The sequence below is a fragment of the Lepisosteus oculatus genome, chromosome 27, assembly GCF_040954835.1.
Source record: "Lepisosteus oculatus isolate fLepOcu1 chromosome 27, fLepOcu1.hap2, whole genome shotgun sequence".
In the NCBI taxonomy this organism is placed as follows: domain Eukaryota; kingdom Metazoa; phylum Chordata; class Actinopteri; order Semionotiformes; family Lepisosteidae; genus Lepisosteus; species Lepisosteus oculatus.
This window is the reverse complement of record NC_090722.1, coordinates 10198296-10219386: the sequence shown is the minus strand read 5'-3', so window position 1 is coordinate 10219386 and position 21091 is coordinate 10198296. Positions and strand designations below refer to the sequence as shown.

The 21091-nt window shown below is 56.1% G+C and overlaps 2 protein-coding genes across 2 annotated transcripts; one reads left to right on the top strand and one right to left on the bottom strand.

The window, feature by feature from the left end:
• Window positions 1–597: 597 nt before the first annotated feature.
• tmem145 (transmembrane protein 145) lies at window positions 598–12788 on the top strand. Its single transcript, XM_069185331.1, has 15 exons — window positions 598–982; window positions 5882–5956; window positions 6035–6112; window positions 6270–6356; window positions 7069–7170; window positions 7318–7402; window positions 7863–7934; window positions 8337–8405; window positions 8893–8973; window positions 9320–9398; window positions 9625–9718; window positions 9830–10002; window positions 10436–10556; window positions 10799–10990; window positions 11070–12788. Exons 1-15 carry the CDS (start codon window positions 863–865, stop codon window positions 11292–11294), a joined length of 1653 nt encoding a protein of 550 aa, XP_069041432.1. The 5' UTR covers window positions 598–862; the 3' UTR covers window positions 11295–12788.
• Window positions 12789–13136: 348 nt separating this feature from the next.
• On the bottom strand, window positions 13137–19770 carry LOC102698722 (zinc finger protein 135). The gene is made up of 4 exons (XM_069185305.1): window positions 19317–19770; window positions 18041–18659; window positions 15253–15647; window positions 13137–14571 (listed from the first exon to the last, which is right to left on the bottom strand). Exons 1-4 carry the CDS (start codon window positions 19722–19724, stop codon window positions 13480–13482), a joined length of 2514 nt encoding a protein of 837 aa, XP_069041406.1. The 5' UTR covers window positions 19725–19770; the 3' UTR covers window positions 13137–13479.
• Window positions 19771–21091: the final 1321 nt, after the last annotated feature.

Here is a 21091-nt window from a genome sequence, read left to right as displayed (position 1 = left end):
ACACACTCCTGACTGGACTGGAGACACTGCTGTCCCTCTCCTCTCACACTGCCCCTGAATTCACACACTGACACACTCCTGACTGGACTGGAGACACTGCTGTCCCTCTCCTCTCACACTGTCCCTGAATTCACACACTGACACACCCCTGACTGGACTGGAGACACTGCTGTCCCTCTCCTCTCACACTGTCCCTGAATTCACACATTGACACACTCCTGACTGGACTGGAAACACTGCTAGGGAAAATGTTGTCCATCTCCTCTCACACTGTACCTGAATTCACACACTGAGACACTCCTGACTGGACTGGAGACACTCCTCTCACACTCCCTCTGAATTCACTTTTTCCCCCGGAATCATCTGTAATTATATTACAAGACGGCATGACTAAGATTTCGTTCTCGCTGATAGTGGCTATAATAATGAGTTTACAATTGCTAACAGCAGTATCACTTTCAGGCATTATCACTGTGAAGACAATAGCTGAGTCCGTAGTTCTGGAATGCAAGCTACTGGTAAGAATACAAGTTACTGGTAAGAATACGAGATCTTTATCATTATCCTGATCTTATCGAGAAACCTCGAAACGCTGGTCGCCCTTCTGTCACTTGTACTGTTTGTCGCAATCTGGGGTTCGGGGGCGCGCATCCCTCCGTTCACGGGAGGGGGGCGGGGGCGCGCCCGAGAAACCGAGCCGGTGCTGGGAGCCGAGCCGAGCGGCGGGGACGCGCGCCGATCACCCTCGCGCCCCCGGCTCTCGCTCGCCCCCGACGCTCTCCGGCTGCCGCGGCGAGGAGGAGAGAAACGGTCAGCGCAGCTCCAGCGAGAGACGAGGACGGGCGAGAGGAGGGTGATCATAATGGAGTCCGCCCTGCCGAAGCGCCCGGCGGGGGTCCTGCGACTCGCCGTGGTGTCGTGCGTTCTGTGCGCCGGTTCGGTTCTGGGGAAGTACGTCAAGGGTACCGTGAGCACGAAAGAGGTGAGCGCAGCTCTGTGTGTGTGTGTGGTACCGCAAATGCGGTGCTCCGTTTAATTTTAAAAACAACATTAGACCCGAGACCCACCGACAGACACCCCACGCAGTCACGCCGCACACTGAGCGAGACCGCTGACAGTCTGTGTGTACGCGCGCGGATGTATCGTAGCAACCTGCATAACCCCCACCCCCCCTCCTCCTTCTCTCCGTAATACTGATCGATACTGCAGTGGGGCTCAGTGGGGTTCAGTGTGACGGCGGAAACTCGCGGGTACCGCCGCCAACACAGCGCCGAACCCGGGACAGCGGTGTCGCGGTAAACACACAGGGGTTGTCATCAGACTCCCGCTGCACAGCGGTCTGATGTACTGCAGCTTCCTTTAAAACTCACCCTGCGTTCTCACAGACACACTGACACACCTGGAGCGGATCAGACTGCTGTCACTGGGAGTCTGACTGACAGCCCTGTAACACCTGGAGCGGATCAGACTGCTGTCACTGGGAGTCTGACTGACAGCCCTGTAACACCTGGAGCGGATCAGACTGCAGTGCACTGGGAGTCTGACTGACAGCCCTGTAACACCTGGAGCGGATCAGACTGCAGTGCACTGGGAGTCTGACTGACAGCCCTGTCACACCTGGAGCGGATCAGACTGCTGTCACTGGGAGTCTGACTGACAGCACTGTCACACCAGGAGCGGATCAGACTGCTCTCACTGGGAGTCTGACTGACAGCACTGTCACACCTGGAGCGGATCAGACTGCTGTGCACTGGGAGTCTGACTGACAGCCCTGTAACACCTGGAGCGGATCAGACTGCTGTGCACTGGGAGTCTGACTGACAGCCCTGTCTCACCTGGAGCGGATCAGACTGCTGTGCACTGAGAGTCTGACTGACAGCACTGTCACACCTGGAGCGGATCAGACTGCTGTGCACTGGGAGTCTGACTGGCAACACTGTAAACCTGGAGCGGATCAGACTGCTGTGCACTGGGAGTCTGACTGACAGCCCTGTAACACCTGGAGCGGATCAGACTGCTGTGGCAGTGGGGGCTCTGGTGTGGACGTTCCTTCATCACGCAGCTCCCTGCAGTAAGAGAAGCTGTGGATCTGACCCCTCCGTCAATAATTAAGACACCATCAGGAGGTGACGGGCTGATTACCAGCTCATTAATTCTTAACGAGAGCTTCACGCAAAGAGCAGGGCAGAGGGCCTGAGTCTGCGGCTGCTCATTCATTATTTAATTGACTAATTGTGGAAAAACAATTAATTTAACAGCAAAGGCAGCTCTTTATCCTGGAAGGAAAACCCTCAAGACTTACTTCATCTTTTAAGGGCACGCAGAAGGATTTCGGAATTACGACCGCAAAGGAAATCTATAAGACCGCCTCGCCTCGCCTCACTCCAGGACCGAGGGAAAAGGCCAACGTTATTCCTCATTCCCTGCAGAGAGGGCAGTGGAGGGGTCTGAAAGAGCGCCCCCTGGTGGAGAGGAGGGTGACCTTCTGCACATACAGCTCGCTGCTGCATGAGACTGCAATTAAACAGCGCACTGAGCTCAGTTTGGAGCTGGACTGTGAAAGCTAGCTGGTGTGGAAGGGTGAGGGCGTGCTGAGGTTCAGAACCGGGGCCCCTGCACAGACCTTCCCCCTCTGCACCCAGAACCCAGCTGAGCCGCAAGCGAGTGAATCACCCGGCCGGACTGGACCCTGTGTGGCAGAGCAGTGTGTGTCCTCAGGGAGAATCTGGGTCCGGTTCTGGTGTCGGCCACGGCAGCGCTCTGGGATCTCTCGGGCCACCACCACTGATCAAGACATTAATCATTCAGAACCACTCCCCTGCTCCCAGACCACAGCACAGGCACCTGTCTCTCAGTGTTCATGTCCTGGAGTGTCCAGTCAGTGTGTCTGTATTAACCCCTCTCTCTCAGTGCAGTGTTAATGTACTGGAGTGTCCAGTCAGTGTGTCTGTATTAACCCCTCTCTCTCTCAGTGCAGTGTTAATGTACTGGACTGTCCAGTCAGTGTGTCTGTATTAACCCCTCTCTCTCTCAGTGCTGTGTTCATGTACTGGAGTGTCCAGTCAGTGTGTCTGTATTAACCCATCTCTCTCAGTGCAGTGTTAATGTACTGGAGTGTCCAGTCAGTGTGTCTGTATTAACCCCCCTCTCTCTCAGTGCAGTGTTAATGTACTGGAGTGTCCAGTCAGACACTGTGAGTGAGACTGTGGGGCCTCTTTTAGTTTCCATGGCAATCTCAAAGCTGGGCACGCTGGAGTTACCGTGACAACAGCAGAGGGCCCCTTTTTGGGTTGTGAGTGTGTGAGCACAAACTCTAAGAGCATTCTTGGGGTCACAGCCTGCCCTGGCAAATAACAGGAAAGTGTCCAGTTCCATCTAGATGTGCAGAAAAAGACATTTCTGACTGTACCTGCAGTCAGGTGTAGTATATTACAGACAGACCAGTCAGGATGTGAGTTCCTGCTCAGTGCTGGCTGTGACAGTACAGTGCAGTATACTGCAGTCAGGTGTAGTATATTACAGACAGACCCAGTCAGGATGTGAGTTCCTGCCCAGTGCTGGCTGTGACAGTACAGTGCAGTATACTGCAGTCAGGTGTAGTATATTACAGACAGACCAGTCAGGATGTGAGTTCCTGCTCAGTGCTGGCTGTGACAGTACAGTGCAGTATACTGCAGTCAGGTGTAGTATATTACAGACAGACCCAGTCAGGATGTGAGTTCCTGCCCAGTGCTGGCTGTGACAGTACAGTGCAGTATACTGCAGTCAGGTGTAGTATATTACAGACAGACCAGTCAGGATGTGAGTTCCTGCTCAGTGCTGGCTGTGACAGTACAGTGCAGTATACTGCAGTCAGGTGTAGTATATTACAGACAGACCAGTCAGGATGTGAGTTCCTGCCCAGTGCTGGCTGTGACAGTACAGTGCAGTATACTGCAGTCAGGTGTAGTATATTACAGACAGACCAGTCAGGATGTGAGTTCCTGCTCAGTGCTGGCTGTGACAGTACGGTGCAGTATACTGCAGTCAGGTGTAGTATATTACAGACAGACCAGTCAGGATGTGAGTTCCTGCCCAGTGCTGGCTGTGACAGTACAGTGCAGTATACTGCAGTCAGGTGTAGTATATTACAGACAGACCAGTCAGGATGTGAGTTCCTGCTCAGTGCTGGCTGTGACAGTACGGTGCAGTATACTGCAGTCAGGTGTAGTATATTACAGACAGACCCAGTCAGGATGTGAGTTCCTGCTCAGTGCTGGCTGTGACAGTACAGTGCAGTATACTGCAGTCAGGTGTAGTATATTACAGACAGACCAGTCAGGATGTGAGTTCCTGCTCAGTGCTGGCTGTGACAGTACAGTGCAGTATACTGCAGTCAGGTGTAGTATATTACAGACAGACCAGTCAGGATGTGAGTTCCTGCCCAGTGCTGGCTGTGACAGTACAGTGCAGTATACTGCAGTCAGGTGTAGTATATTACAGACAGACCAGTCAGGATGTGAGTTCCTGCTCAGTGCTGGCTGTGACAGTACAGTGCAGTATACTGCAGTCAGGTGTAGTATATTACAGACAGACCAGTCAGGATGTGAGTTCCTGCTCAGTGCTGGCTGTGACAGTACGGTGCAGTATACTGCAGTCAGGTGTAGTATATTACAGACAGACCCAGTCAGGATGTGAGTTCCTGCTCAGTGCTGGCTGTGACAGTACAGTGCAGTATACTGCAGTCAGGTGTAGTATATTACAGACAGACCAGTCAGGATGTGAGTTCCTGCTCAGTGCTGGCTGTGACAGTACAGTGCAGTATACTGCAGTCAGGTGTAGTATATTACAGACAGACCAGTCAGGATGTGAGTTCCTGCCCAGTGCTGGCTGTGACAGTACAGTGCAGTATACTGCAGTCAGGTGTAGTATATTACAGACAGACCAGTCAGGATGTGAGTTCCTGCTCAGTGCTGGCTGTGACAGTACGGTGCAGTATACTGCAGTCAGGTGTAGTATATTACAGACAGACCCAGTCAGGATGTGAGTTCCTGCTCAGTGCTGGCTGTGACAGTACAGTGCAGTATACTGCAGTCAGGTGTAGTATATTACAGACAGACCAGTCAGGATGTGAGTTCCTGCTCAGTGCTGGCTGTGACAGTACAGTGCAGTATACTGCAGTCAGGTGTAGTATATTACAGACAGACCAGTCAGGATGTGAGTTCCTGCCCAGTGCTGGCTGTGACAGTACAGTGCAGTATACTGCAGTCAGGTGTAGAATATTACAGACAGACCAGTCAGGATGGGAGTTCCTGCCCAGTGCTGGCTGTGACAGTACAGTGCAGTATACTGCAGTCAGGTGTAGTATATTACAGACAGACCAGTCAGGATGGGAGTTCCTGCCCAGTGCTGGCTGTGACAGTACAGTGCAGTATACTGCAGTCAGGTGTAGTATATTACAGACAGACCAGTCAGGATGTGAGTTCCTGCCCAGTGCTGGCTGTGACAGTACAGTGCAGTATACTGCAGTCAGGTGTAGTATATTACAGACAGACCAGTCAGGATGTGAGTTCCTGCTCAGTGCTGGCTGTGACAGTACAGTGCACTAAAGGCCAGCGATGAAGAGTGCGGTAGAATTTCTTGCCAGCAGGGCTGCGGGATGAAGGGCCCCAGTAAAGACGGTGGTGCTGCACCCCGAAGAGGACGTCTCACCGGGGCGCTGTTCCGCGCTGACCGCGTTGCCGTGACGACGAGCTCCGCTCCATTCGAACGGGGTGGTTGAGCTGTGATGGAGTGCAGCGCCCCCTGCAGGGTGGGCAGGGTGCTGAGCTCCCGGCTCTGGCAGTGACAGGCTCTGACGCTCTGCACTCCCAGTAACAGCTCCTCTCTCCCTGTGTTCCAGGACTGGGTATTCCTCACCAGGTTCTGTTTCCTGACAGACTTTGGACGCCTCGACTTTCGATTCCGATACCCCAAGGTGAGCTCGCCGCCCGTCTGTGGGATGAGACTGCGGCGCAGTGTTAAAGTACGAACCCTAACACTCTCTTCCTCTCAGGCTCGGTGCTGTCAGAACATCCTGCTCTATTTTGACGACAGCTCTCAGTGGCCAGCAGTGTACAAGAAACAGGACAAGGTTGGTGTGGTTGTCGGTCCATGTGTCCACCTGTCTTCTTCTCTCACCACCTGTCTTTAATGACTGTGAAAAATTACCCTTCAGTAAAAGTTTTGTGAACTAAAGAGTCTGTTATTGTAAGTCTGACCCTATGGTCTTACCCTGTTTTGCTATACAGGACTGTTACCAGAAGGAGGCGGTGTTGCGGCCAGAGAATAACCAGGTTATCAACCTGACTACTCGCTACACCTGGTCGGGCTGTGTGGTGAGTCAGCATCTTTAACCCCTCTCTCTCTCAGTGCAGTGTTAATGTACTGGAGTGTCCAGTCAGTGTGTCTGTATTAACCCCTCTCTCTCTCAGTGCAGTGTTCATGTACTGGAGTGTCCAGTCAGTGTGTCTGTATTAACCCCTCTCTCTCTCAGTGCAGTGTTAATGTACTGGAGTGTCCAGTCAGTGTGTCTGTATTAACCCCTCTCTCTCTCAGTGCAGTGTTCATGTCCTGGAGTGTCCAGCCAGTGTGTCTGTATTAACCCCTCTCTCTCTCAGTGCAGTGTTAATGTACTGGAGTGTCCAGTCAGTGTGTCTGTATTAACCCCTCTCTCTCAGTGCAGTGTTAATGTACTGGAGTGTCCAGTCAGTGTGTCTGTATTAACCCCTCTCTCTCAGTGCAGTGTTAATGTACTGGAGTGTCCAGTCAGTGTGTCTGTATTAACCCCTCTCTCTCTCAGTGCAGTGTTAATGTACTGGAGTGTCCAGTCAGTGTGTCTGTATTAACCCCTCTCTCTCTCAGTGCAGTGTTAATGTACTGGAGTGTCCAGTCAGTGTGTCTGTATTAACCCCTCTCTCTCTCAGTGCAGTGTTAATGTACTGGAGTGTCCAGTCAGTGTGTCTGTATTAACCCCTCTCTCTCTCAGTGCAGTGTTAATGTACTGGAGTGTCCAGTCAGTGCGTCTGTATTAACCCCTCTCTCTCTCAGGTGGAAGAGCAGCAGGGATCTCAGGTGTTGAGCTGTGTGGGAGGCCGCAGTTTCCGCTCGGTCAGGGAGAGATGGTGGTACATCGCTCTCAGCAAGTGTGGGGTGAGGATCTCCATGGCAGCTGTACCCCCTGGACTGCTGGACACACAGGGACACAGCTGGACAGTGACGCGTCGGACAGCACTGACAGACACACGCTGAGACACTGGCGGGTTTGTCCATCTCCCTCCTCTGTGGTCTCTCTCTCAGGGCGAGGGTCTGGAGCTGGAGTACGAGATGAAGCTGACCAACGGGCAGTCCTTCTGGACACGGCACTTCTCCGCAGACGAGTTCGGTGAGAGAGACTGAGAGAGGCCTGAGGAGGAGACTCGGAGAGGCAGGAGAGGACAGAGGGAGAGAAAGTGATGTCAGAGTGAGGAAGGAGAGAATGCAGAGGGAGGAGAGGAGAGAGGGAAGAGGGAAGAAGGCGAGTGAGAGAGAGGGGAGAGAGGAGAGAGGGGAGGGAGAGGAGGTGAGTGAGAGAGGAGAGGGAGAGGAGGTGAGTGAGACAGAGGGGAGAGGGGAGGAGGAAGAAGGTGAGAGGAGGTGAGTGAGAGAGAGGAGGGAGAGGAGGTGAGTGAGAGAGGAGAGGGAGAGGAGGTGAGTGAGACAGAGGGGAGAGGGGAGGAGGAAGAAGGTGAGAGGAGGTGAGTGAGAGAGAGGGAGAGGAGGAGAGAGGGGAGAGGTGGATCAGGTGGAGTCCAGCAGGACTGGGATGAAGGAGCACAGTGATGCAGCAGCCTCTCTCTCCACAGGAATCCTGGAGACAGACATCACCTTCCTCCTCATCTTCACTCTGGTCTTCATCCTTTCCTGCTACTTCGCACGTGAGTCTGTACCTCTTTCTGTCTGAGTCTGTACGTCTGTCTGTGAGTCTGTATCTCTCTGTGAGTCTGTAGCTCTGTCTGTGAGTCTGTACGTCTGTGAGTCTGTATCTCTCTGTGAGTCTGTAGCTCTGTCTGTGAGTCTGTACGTCCGTCTGTGAGTCTGTAGCTCTGTCTGTGAGTCTGTACGTCCGTCTGTGAGTCTGTAGCTCTGTCTGTGAGTCTGTACGTCCGTCTGTGAGTCTGTACGTCCGTCTGTGACTCTGTATCTCTGTGAGTCTGTACCTCTGTCTGTGACTCTGTATCTCTGTGAGTCTGTACCTCTGTCTGTGACTCTGTATCTCTGTGAGTCTGTACCTCTCTGTCTGTGAGACTATTCCCCTCTAAACCAGCTGTGTGTTTCAGACACCCTGAGGGGACGGCAGCTTCTCCACACCACCTACAAGATGTTCATGACTGCGGCCGGAGTGGAGGGTGAGACAGACCCACAGGGGCGTGGGGGCGTGAGGGCTGAGGGTCGAGGGGCGCGGAGGGAGGCAGGGGAGTCCGTTTTCATAATGGACAGCACTCTCTATAGGTCATCTGAGTAACAGCGGCCCCAGCATCTGAGGTCTTTAACCCCTGAATAAAGGAATAAAGGACGGGCTCTCAGGGAACGAACTGAGCCAGGTACTGTCTTCACGAGCCCAGATTCACAGTGACCTTTAACCCCTGACTGAAGACCCCAGAGCCCCTGAAGGACTGGGGCTCTCAGGGAACGAACTGAGCCAGGTACTGTCTTCACGAGCCCAGATTCACAGTGACCTTTAACCCCTGACTGAAGACCCCAGAGCCCCTGAAGGACTGGGGCTCTCAGGGACTGAACTGAGCCAGGTACTGTCCTCATGAGCCCAGATTCAGTGACCTTGACTGAAGACACAAGACTGTAGAGCACTGCTGTAATGAACTCTGTCTCTCTCAGTTCTCAGTCTGCTGTTCTTCTGTATATACTGGGGTCTGTATGCCAGCGATGGAGTGGGCAACACCAGCCTCAAAATACTGGGTATGTGTGTGCCTGCCAGTCTCTCTATCATTGTGTATATCTACCAGTCTCTGTCTGTCTCTCTATCTGTGTGTATATTTGCCAGTCTCTCTATCAGTGTGTATATCTGCCAGTCTCTCTATCAGTGTGTATATCTGCCAGTCTCTGCCAGTCTGTCAGTGTGTATATCTGCCTGCCTGTCTCTCTCCATCAGTGTGTATACCTGGTTGCCTGTCTCTCTGTCAGTGTGTATAGGTGCCTGTCTATCTCTCTGCCTGTCTACCTGATGTGAGGGTTTAATCTGCAGACATGTGCCCTCATGATAAGTGTGTTAACCCTCCCGTTTCTCCACTCTGTCTCACTGCAGCAAAGCTCTTGTTCTCTGTCAGCTTTCTGGTCTTTCTGCTGATGTTGATCCTCCTGGGGAAGGGATTCACTGTCACCAGGTGAGGGCGCTGTGTTTGACTGTTCTTAACAAGTATCAGTGTTAATGTACTGGAGTGTCCAGTCAGTGTGTCTGTATGAACCCCTCTCTCTCTCAGTGCAGTGTTCATGTACTGGAGTGTCCAGTCAGTGTGTCTGTATTAACCCCTCTCTCTCTCAGTGCAGTGTTCATGTACTGGAGTGTCCAGTCAGTGTGTCTGTATTAACCCCTCTCTCTCTCTGTTCCAGGGGCAGGATCAGTCACAGTGGCTCAGTCAAGCTGTCTGTCTATATGACTCTCTACACTATCACTCACATCATCCTCTTCATCTACGAGGCAGAGGTAGGGATCGGAGTGGGGCTGTGTGGGCGGGCCCTGTGGTGGCCCCCCGTGCGTGTCCCCTGTGGAGAGCAGTGGCAGGCCCACCCTGACCGCGCCTCTCTGTGCCCGCAGTTCTTCGACCCCGGCCTGGTGCTGTACGCCTACGACTCCCCCGCGGGCTACGGGCTCATCGCCCTGCAGTTCCTGGCCTACGTCTGGTTCTGCTATGCTGTGCTGATCACCCTGAAGCACTACCCTGAGAAACAGGCCTTCTACGTGCCCTTCTTCGCCACCTACACTCTCTGGTGAGAGAGACAGGGAGGGGCAGAGACAGGGGGCACAGGGAGGGGCAGAGAGAGACAGGGGCAGAGAGAGAGAGAGAGAGGGAGACAGGGGGCACAGGGAGAGACAGGGTGCAGAGGGGGGGAGAGAGAGAGAGAGACAGGGGGCAGAGGGAGAGACAGGGGGTAGAGACAGGGGATGGGGAGAAACAGGCTGCAGGAGAGGGGAGAGAGAGGGAGAGACGGGGGGCAGAGGGAGAGACAGGGGGCAGAGACAGGGGATGGGGAGAAACAGGCTGCAGGAGAGGGGAGAGAGAGGGAGAGACGGGGGGCAGAGGGAGAGACAGGGGGCAGAGACAGGGGATGGGGAGAAACAGGCTGCAGGAGAGGGGGGAGAGAGAGAGAGAGAGACAGGTGGGGTACAGAGGTGTACATCATCACTATTAACACTCTCCAGGTTCTTCGCTGTCCCAGTCATGGCCCTGATAGCAAATTTCGGAATCCCGAAGTGGGCAAGGGAGAAGATTGTCAATGGGATACAGCTTGGAATTCACCTGTATGCCCATGTGGTCTTCCTGGTCAGTGTCACATGTTTCCTGTTTGCCTGACCCACTTCCTGGTCAGTGTCACATGTTTCCTGTTTGCCTGACCCACTTCCTGGTCAGTGTCACATGCTTCCTGTGTGCCTGACCCACTTCCTGGTCAGTGTCACATGCTTCCTGTCCTGTCAGTGTGTGTGTGTGTGTGTGTGTGTGTGTGTGTGTGTGTGTGTGTGTGGCAGTGTGTCTATCAGAGGACAGCAGTGTGTCTCCTCTCTCAGATCATCACGCGCCCCTCGGCAGCCAATAAGAACTTCCCGTACCACGTTCGGACGTCCCAGATCGGGATCATGAGCAGCCCGGGCGAGGCCTTCCCCCACCATGCCTACGGCAACGTCAGCTTCATCGGCGACTCCGTGCCCAACTTCACCGAGCTGTTCTCCATCAACACCGCGGCGCCCCCACTGGCCACGGTGAGGCACTGCAGCAGGGTGGCAGGACAGGTGAGCCCTGCGTCGTTCTGACCCCTCCTGACCCCTGTCTCTGTCGCAGGCTGAGAAGCTGGAGGAGACGGTGGCCCAGAAGGGACAGTCTTCCTGCAGGGACGGCAAGGTCATCACCACGACGACGGCCGAGCTCAGCTCTGTCCTGCCCCCACCCCCGTTGCCCCCCCTGTTGTCCCCCATGACACCCCCTGCCCCCCAACGTCACGGTGCCCCCTTTACAGAGTACTTCAGCATGCAGGGAGGGGGGACAGGCCGGGTCCCGCTGGACTGAGGGAGGAGATAGGAATCGAGGGGACAGGAGAGACAGGAGAACGAGGGTGGAGGGGACAGGAGAGAGGAGAACGAGGGCGGAGGGGACAGGAGAGACAGGAGAACGAGGGTGGAGGGGACAGGAGAGAGGAGAACGAGGGCGGAGGGGACAGGAGAGACAGGAGAATGAGGGGACAGGAGAGAGGAGAACGAGGGTGGAGGGGACAGGAGAGACAGGAGAATGAGGGGACAGGAGAGACAGGAGAACGAGGGCGGAGGGGACAACAAGTGAGAGGAAAGTGTAAGAATAGAGGAGAGGAGAGAAGAGCCTGGAGGAAGAGGAGAAGAGAGAGACTGGAGGAGGAGGAGAGGAGCAGGGAAGGAGAGATCTGGACTCGTTCGCCCAGAGAAGGTGGGAGCAGGAGGGAGCTCTCCCCATCATCCTCCCTGAACCCCGGGCCAGCCCAGGAACCACTCACTCCTCTGTTGACGACGAGATGCAGCGCGGTCATTCCACAGGATGACCAGGGACACAGCAGCGTCACTGGACACAGCACTCGGACAGAGACGAGACTGGACACAGAGACACTGGACACGGCACTCGGACAGAGACGAGACACTGGACACAGAGACACTGGACACAGCACTCGGACAGAGACGAGACACTGGACACAGAGACACTGGACACAGCACTTGGACAGAGACGAGACACTGGACACAGCACTCGGACAGAGACGAGACACTGGACACAGAGACACTGGACACAGCACTTGGACAGAGACGAGACACTGGACACAGCACTCGGACAGAGACGAGACTGGACACAGAGACACTGGACAGCACTCGGACAGAGACGAGACACTGGACACGGCACTCGGACAGAGACGAGACACTGGACACAGAGACACTGGACACAGCACTCGGACAGAGACGAGACACTGGACACAGCACTCGGACAGAGACGAGACACTGGACACAGAGACACTGGACACAGCACTTGGACAGAGACGAGACACTGGACACAGCACTCGGACAGAGACGAGACACTGGAAACAGAGACACTGGACACAGCACTCGGACAGAGACGAGACACTGGATACAGCACTTGGACAGAGACGAGACACTGGACACAGAGACACTGGACACAGCACTTGGACAGAGACGAGACACTGGACACAGCACTCGGACAGAGACAAGACACTGGAAACGGAGACACTGGACACAGCACTCGGACAGAGACGAGACACTGGATACAGCACTCGGACAGAGACGAGACACTGGACAGCACTCGGACAGAGACGAGACACTGGACACAGGGAGACAGTGAAAAGGAGACAAACGCACTGAAACAGTGACCGACGCCCTGATTGGTTCTCCAGCTCACCAGTCGCCCACGTCAGAGAGGACAGGAGCGCCCGCCCCTGAAGAGCTGGACTGTATTGTGTCAAACAGGGAAATCGTGTTCAAACTTGTCCATGTCATTTTGCCAAATAAAGATGATCGATTGTTATTAGAACCCAGGAGTCCAGCCTGTCCTTCGTCCACAGCGCCTGCAGCTGCTCCACATGCGCAGGGAGGACAGGAGTGACCCCACCAGCTCCTGTCACCCCTCTGCCCCCAGTCAGACCCCTAGTCAGACCCCCAGTCTGCCACCCAGTCTGTCTGCCAGTCAGACCCCTAGTCAGACCCTAGTCAGACCCCCAGTCTGTCTCCCAGTAAGACCCCAGTCTGCCCCCCAGTCTGTCTCCCAGTTAGACCCCAGTCAGACCCCAGTCTGCCCCCAGGCCTCACTATCCCAGAGATCCTCTCTCCCCGAGACTCTGTGGCGCCGCCCGGTGGTGGAGTGAGGAACAGAGCCCAGCAGTCAGGCGTTAGTGTGATTTATTGTCTGTGTGAGCGCAGAGTGATACAGCGATACAGAGTGACACAGAGTGATGGACCCCCAGGCCTGCTCTGTGTCTGGAGCCCAGAGAGACGCCTGCCCGCCCCGGTCCGCAGCGCACAGCGCCAGCACTGTCTCACCCTCGCCCTCCTCCCTCCTCTTCCCTCTTCCTCTCCTTCCTCCTCCTCCCTCCCTCTTCTTCCTCACCCTCCTCCTCCCTCCTCTTCCCTCTTCCTCTCCTTCCTCCTTTGCTTCCTCACCCTCCTCCTCCTCCCTCCTCACCCCCCTCCTCCCTCTTCTTCCTCACCCTCCTCCTCCTCCCTCCTCACCCCCCTCCTCCCTCTTCTTCCTCACCCTCCTCCTCCTCCTCGCCCTTCACCCCTCGCCCGTCCCCTGGCCCGGCCTGTGTGGAGGACGTCTCTGTGGCGGCGGCGCTGGCGCTGGCGCTGGCGCTGGTGCTGGCGGCGTCCCCGGCGCTGGCGGTGCCGCTGGCCCAGTGGCGGCGCCGGTGCGAGTCCAGGTGGTGCTGGCGGCTGAAGGTCTTGGGGCAGTGGGGGCAGAGGTAGGGCCGCTCGCCCGTGTGCACGCGCCGGTGCGTCTTCAGGTGGTGGATCATGCGGAAGCCCTTGCCGCAGTCGGGGCAGGCGTAGGGCTTGAGGCCGGAGTGGGTGCGGCTGTGCTTGCGCAGGTCGCCCGAGTTGTTGTAGCTGCGCGGGCAGTCGGGGCAGGGGTAGGGCTTCTCGCCCGAGTGCGTGCGCCGGTGCTTGGTCAGGTCGCCCGACTGGCTGAAGGTCTTGCCGCAGTCGGGGCAGGCGTAGGGCCGCTCGCCGGTGTGCGTGCGCTGGTGCGTCTTCAGGTGGTGGATGCGGCTGAAGCGCTTGCCGCAGGCCGTGCAGTGGTAGGGCCGCTCGCCCGTGTGCACGCGCCGGTGCTTGCGCAGCACGCCCAGCTCCCCGAAGCTGCGGCCGCAGTCGGCGCAGGTGTGCGCGCGCTCGCCCGAGTGCACGCGCTGGTGCGAGCGCAGGTTGCTGATCACGGCGAAGTTCTTGCCGCAGTCGGGGCAGTGGTAGGGCTTCTCGCCCGAGTGCGTGCGCCGGTGGATCTTCAGCTCGCCCGAGTGGCCGAAGCGCCGGCCGCAGTCGGCGCAGGCGTAGGGCTTCTCGCCCGAGTGCGTGCGCTGGTGCGACTTGAGGTGGTGCACGCGGCCGAACTCCTTGCCGCAGTCGGCGCAGCGGTAGGGCCGCACGCCCGCGTGGATGCGCTGGTGCTTGCGCAGGCCGCCCAGCTCGGTGAAGCGCTTGCCGCACTGCTCGCAGCCGAAGGGCTTCACGCCCGCGTGGATGCGCCGGTGCACCCGCAGGTTCCCCGGGGTGCTGAACTGCTTCCCGCAGTCCGGGCAGGCGCACCCCGACTTCCCCTGCGGCACAGGACAGAGGTCAGAGGTCAGAGGGACGGGGGACACTGGGAGAGGAATAGTGGGATGTCTGTGGGGTCAGAGGGACGGGGGACCCTGGGAGAGGAATAGTGGGGTGTCTGTGGGGTCAGAGGGACGGGGGACACTGGGAGAGGGATAGTGGGGTGTCTGTGGGGTCAGAGGGACGGGGGACAGTGGGAGAGGAATAGTGGGATGTCTGTGGGGTCAGAGGGACGGGGGACACTGGGAGAGGAATAGTGGGGTGTCTGTGGGGTCAGAGGCACGGGGGACCCTGGAAGAGGAATAGTGGGGTGTCTGTGGGGTCAGAGGGACGGGGGACACTGGGAGAGGAATAGTGGGGTGTCTGTGGGGTCAGAGGGATGGGGGACACTGGGAGAGGAATAGTGGGGTGTCTGTGGGGTCAGAGGGACGGGGGACAGTGGGAGAGGAATAGTGGGGTGTCTGTGGGGTCAGAGGCACGGGGGACCCTGGAAGAGGAATAGTGGGGTGTCTGTGGGGTCAGAGGGATGGGGGACACTGGGAGAGGAATAGTGGGGTGTCTGTGGGGTCAGAGGGACGGGGGACCCTGGGAGAGGAATAGTGGGGTGTCTGTGGGGTCAGAGGGACGGGGGACCCTGGGAGAGGAATAGTGGGGTGTCCAGACAAGGAGACAGGGACACCTACCTCCTTCCCGTCGTGCATGGTCCGGCGGTGTTTCTGCAGGTTGCCGCGGTAGTTGAAGCTCCGGCCGCAGTCGGCGCAGGCGTGCCGCTTGGCGGCGCCCTCCTCGCCCTGGTGCCCGGCGCGCCGGCGGTGAGACTCCAGCTGGGCGCGCGTGCCGAAGGCCTGCGAGCATACGGGGCAGCTGTGGCCCCCCGCCGCCAGCGCGCCCTCAGCCGAGCCCGACGCGCCCTCGCCGCCCTCCTGCCCCGGGCCCGGCCTCCCGCTGGCCGCGGCGCGGGCGCGCAGCAGCTCCAGGTACTCCTCGTGGTGCGTCCACTTGATGTGCTTCTCCAGGTAGGGCTCGGCCGTGAAGGAGATGGTGCAGTGAGGACAGGGGAAGAACTCCGGCTTCACCTCTGGGCCCGGAGAGAGAGGAGGGAGACAGTGAGCCTGTCTCTCAGTAATAATAATACAGTGTGTGATCTCCTGTCCCAGCCTGAGGAACAATGAGCCTGTCTCTCAGTAATAATAATAATACAGTGTGTGATCTCCTGTCCCAGCCTGAGGAACAGACAGTGAGCCTGTCTCTCAATAATAATAATACAGTGTGTGATCTCCTGTCCCAGCCTGAGGAACAGACAGTGAGCCTGTCTCTCAATAATAATAATACAGTGTGTGATCTCCAGTCCCAGCCTGAGGAACAGACAGTGAGCCTGTCTCTCAATAATAATAATACAGTGTGTGATCTCCTGTCCCAGCCTGAGGAACAGACAGTGAGCCTGTCTCTCAGTAATAATAATACAGTGTGTGATCTCCTGTCCCAGCCTGAGGAACAGACAGTGAGCCTGTCACTCAATAATAATAATACAGTGTGTGATCTCCTGTCCCAGCCTGAGGAACAGACAGTGAGCCTGTCTCTCAATAATAATAATACAGTGTGTGATCTCCTGTCCCAGCCTGAGGAACAGACAGTGAGCCTGTCTCTCAATAATAATAATACAGTGTGTGATCTCCTGTCCCAGCCTGAGGAACAGACAGTGAGCCTGTCGCTCAATAATAATAATACAGTGTGTGATCTCCTGTCCCAGCCTGAGGAACAGACAGTGAGCCTGTCGCTCAATAATAATAATACAGTGTGTGATCTCCTGTCCCAGCCTGAGGAACAGACAGTGAGCCTGTCTCTCAATAATAATAATACAGTGTGTGATCTCCTGTCCCAGCCTGAGGAACAGACAGTGAGCCTGTCTCTCAATAATAATAATACAGTGTGTGATCTCCTGTCCCAGCCTGAGGAACAGACAGTGAGTCTGTCTCTCAATAATAATAATACAGTGTGTGATCTCCTGTCCCAGCCTGAGGAACAGACAGTGAGCCTGTCTCTCAATAATAATAATACAGTGTGTGATCTCCTGTCCCAGCCTGAGGAACAGACAGTGAGCTTGTCTCTCAATAATAATAATAATACAGTGTGTGATCTCCTGTCCCAGCCTGAGGAACAGACAGTGAGCCCGTCTCTCAGTAATAATAATACAGTGTGTGATCTCCTGTCCCAGCCTGAGGAACAGACAGTGAGCCTGTCTCTCAATAATAATAATACAGTGTGTGATCTCCTGTCCCAGCCTGAGGAACAGTGAGCCTGTCTCTCAATAATAATAATACAGTGTGTGATCTCCTGTCCCAGCCTGAGGAACAGACAGTGAGCCCGTCTCTCAATAATAATAATACAGTGTGTGATCTCCTGTCCCAGCCTGAGGAACAGACAGTGAGCCTGTCTCTCAATAATAATAATACAGTGTGTGATCTCCTGTCCCAGCCTGAGGAACAATGAGCCTGTCTCTCAGTAATAATAATAATACAGTGTGTGATCTCCTGTCCCAGCCTGAGGAACAGACAGTGAGCCTGTCTCTCAATAATAATAATACAGTGTGTGATCTCCTGTCCCAGCCTGAGGAACAGACAGTGAGCCTGTCTCTCAATAATAATAATACAGTGTGTGATCTCCTGTCCCAGCCTGAGGAACAATGAGCCTGTCTCTCAGTAATAATAATAATACAGTGTGTGATCTCCTGTCCCAGCCTGAGGAACAGACAGTGAGCCTGTCTCTCAATAATAATAATACAGTGTGTGATCTCCTGTCCCAGCCTGAGGAACAGACAGTGAGCCTGTCACTCAATAATAATAATACAGTGTGTGATCTCCTGTCCCAGCCTGAGGAACAGACAGTGAGCCTGTCTCTCAATAATAATAATACAGTGTGTGATCTCCTGTCCCAGCCTGAGGAACAGACAGTGAGCCTGTCACTCAATAATAATAATACAGTGTGTGATCTCCTGTCCCAGCCTGAGGAACAGTGAGCCTGTCTCTCAATAATAATAATACTGTGTGTGATCTCCTGTCCCAGCCTGAGGAACAATGAGCCTGTCTCTCAATAATAATAATAATACAGTGTGTGATCTCCTGTCCCAGCCCGAGGAACAGACAGTGAGCCTGTCTCTCAATAATAAGAATACAGTGTGTGATCTCCTGTCCCAGCCTGAGGAACAATGAGCCTGTCTCTCAATAATAATAATAATACAGTGTGTGATCTCCTGTCCCAGCCTGAGGAACAGTGAGCCTGTCTCTCAGCATTGCTCTGTGATGTGCTGGTATTGTAAGTGTCTGTCGATGTGCTCTGGCAGCACTGGGCGTCCTCAGCCAGGACCATGAAGCTTCTGAATTGTGAACACTGAGAGCAGAGGAACAGGAACGATGGGCCAGATGAAAGGAGGAAATATATCAGTTACCCCCTCGGACCCCAGCCCCCTCTCACCCGAGTCCTTGTCCGGAGGCGAAGTCTGATCCGAGCCGCCGTCCAGCCCGGGACACTCCTGCTTGACGTGGGCGGGGTCAGGCCCGGGCTCCTCCCACTTCCCCGGGCCTAGCAGCGGGGCCGCCGGCGCGGGTTCGAGCTCGCCCGGGCTGGGTTCCCTCTTCACGCGGGCCGGGTCGACACCGCCCCGGAGAGCCAGGTCCAGCTCCACGTCCTCTGACTCCTCCTTGATCCGGACCGCCTCTGGCGGGACCGGCTCCTCTTTGATCCGGGCCAGAAGCGGGTCGGGACTCTCCTGCTTCACGCAGAGCGGGCCGGGCCACAGCGAGTCCGGTCCGGGTTCCGGTTCCGGCTCGGCGAACTCCTCTTTGATCTGGACGGACTGCACTTCGCCATCCAGAGGCTCCTCCTTGATGCGGACCAGCTCCACTGCGCCGATCGGGCCCGGGCCCTGGACAGAGCCGCTGGCCGTCTGGACCCACTGCTGGCGCAGTCTAGGGTCCGGCTCGCCCTCGACCCAGAGCGGCCCCGCCTCGGGCTCCTCCACCTTGACCCGAGCAAGATCCATTCCCGGGATACAGTCGCTCGTGTCCCGTTGCCAGGGAGATGGATGGCCGTGCTGAAAGACACAGGGACAGCAGACTCACTCTCTGCACCGTGACAGAGGAGCAGACACTGGTGTGGACAAGCTGCGCCTGAACCTACCCCACAGCCACCCCTCCTGCCCCGCCCCCCCAGGCAGCACAGGGGCAGTCAGAGGCTTGTGTGCATCCTAAAGCAAGGCTGCCTCAGCACATCACTCCTGTCCTCACTGCTGTGCACTGGCTGCCAGTGAGACGGTGAGACTGACTGGACATGCTCATGAACAAGGCCCGGCACTGACCGCAGACCCCCCCAGGCCCCACAGTGACTGGGGTGACCTCGGGACTCCTGGGGCACAGTGTCACTGTCATGGCATTGAGAGGTGATCCCGAGACCCCTGGGGTACAGTGTCACTGTAACAGGCTGAGAGATTACATCAGGACCCCTGGGACCCCTGGGGTACAGTGTCACTGTAACAGGCTGAGAGATTACATCAGGTCCCCTGGGATACAGCATCACTGTAACAGGCTGAGAGGTGACATCAGGACCCCTGGGGTACGGTGTCACTTGAACGGCTCCACACAGCCGGGCCAGCAGCTCTGCAGACGCCGCCGCGCTGGCCGGGGTATCGACAGGGCATCGACAGCCGGGCGGCAGGACCACCGGCGACCTTCACAGCAACAAAGCCACCTACCGCGTCTGCAGGCGAGGGTCCGTCTCGTCTCGTCTCGTCTCGTCCCGCTTCGCACGGCGCTCTCGCCCCTGTGGACAGACCCCCCCACGCCCGCTCCGGAGCAAAACCTGCAGAGCCCCCGCCCCCCCGGGGGGCTCTCTGGCTTTTATTTCTCTCACAAAGCCGGCACACGCAGTGCCCGAGCCGCGGCGGAGCCCATGCACGCAGCCGTCTGTCGCGGGCGGGGACGTGCGGATGAGTCGGCGCAGACAGCCGGAGCGGAGCGGCTGCCCTCCTGCGAGACGAGTCTTCCTCTCCTCTGAAGAAGCAGCAGCAGGCGAAGGCGACGAAACCCGGAAGCACACCCGGGACAGACTGACGACACCGGCAGCCAATCAGAGCGCCGCTCGTTGCGTCTGGGACCCACATTTCCGCGGCTACGATTGGCCAGGAGCTGCTCTTTAAGCCCAGACCAGCGCTCTGTGATTGGTCGGCGATGGGACACGACTGCAGTGCAGTTAACACGGAGGTACCGCCTGCCTGCTGCCCAGGCTACAGGACAATAGAGTGCGCGGTACAGCACTGGACAGAGTGTACACAGGACAGGACAGTGTACACAGGACAGAAGAGTGTACAGGACAGAGTGTACACAGGACAGGAGAGTGTACAGGACAGAGTGTACAGAGGACAGGACAGTGGCAGGACCAGTGGTACAGAGTACTGCTGCCCCAGCAGAGGGCTGGCTGGAGAGCAGATGTTCCTGCATGGGCATCGTCTGCAGGAGACAAGCAGATGGGTCACAGAGGAGAGGAGGCATTCAGCTGTCCATGCCGTTTGGTAATTAATAGCTAATTACCTGGTCTCCAGGCCCTCATCCAGCTCTTTCCTAAGAGAAAACAGGATATCGGCTGGGCAGCTTGTTCCACACTCTTACCACCCTTTGTGTAATGAGCCCCCCCCAACTCCCCATTTTTAATGCATTTCCCTGCTGTCTCCTCTTGTGCCCCCAGGGTTGTGTCTGAGCACTAATGGCTGTTGGTAAAAGGCCCATTCTAATTTTTTTTACTGAGCTCCTTTCCTTTGCCCAGAGAGGAGTATACTCTGGTCAGAAATGTTTCATCCTGCAGCTTCAAATGAGACTACTGGAAATAACGGAGCTGAGAGAGAGGAGGGGAGAGGGAGAGGAGAAAGAGGGAGGCACAGTGAGGAAAGAGAAGAAAGGAGAAAGTGGGCCAGGCAGAGAGAGCACAGATCAAGGAAAGAGTCACGCTGTGACTGAGGCTCCTTTAAAGCTCTCTGCTCCAGACTGCAGGGAGATGAGTCTCCTGACTCTATAAGAGCTGTGTCTCTACCTGTAACACTGACACAGGTCACAGTGAGACTGGGGCTCCTTTAAAGCTCTCTGCTCCAGAGTGGCAGGGAGTTTAACAGAGGTAATTGATCTGACAGAGTATGGTTTGCTGCTCAGCAGGGATAACAATATATTTCCAATCTCCCCCCAGTCCAGAACCTTCCCAGAAAGCAGTGGCGACGGAGACCTTTGACGGGAGCAGTTTAATAACGGTGAGTATAAAAGACGACACTTGAGGTCTGCGATTTATGTTCTGACCTTGACGCCTGCACGGACAATCTCGACAACAGCAGCAACACAACAAAAAGGTCCCAGAGGAAGAGGACTGCACCGGACCGGACCGGACCGGACCGGCGCTGCCCGGAGGGTCCAGGCCTGTGCCTTCCCCTCCTGCAGTGCTGCTCTCCCACTCCGAGTTTTGATCTGGAGATTCCCATTCACATCC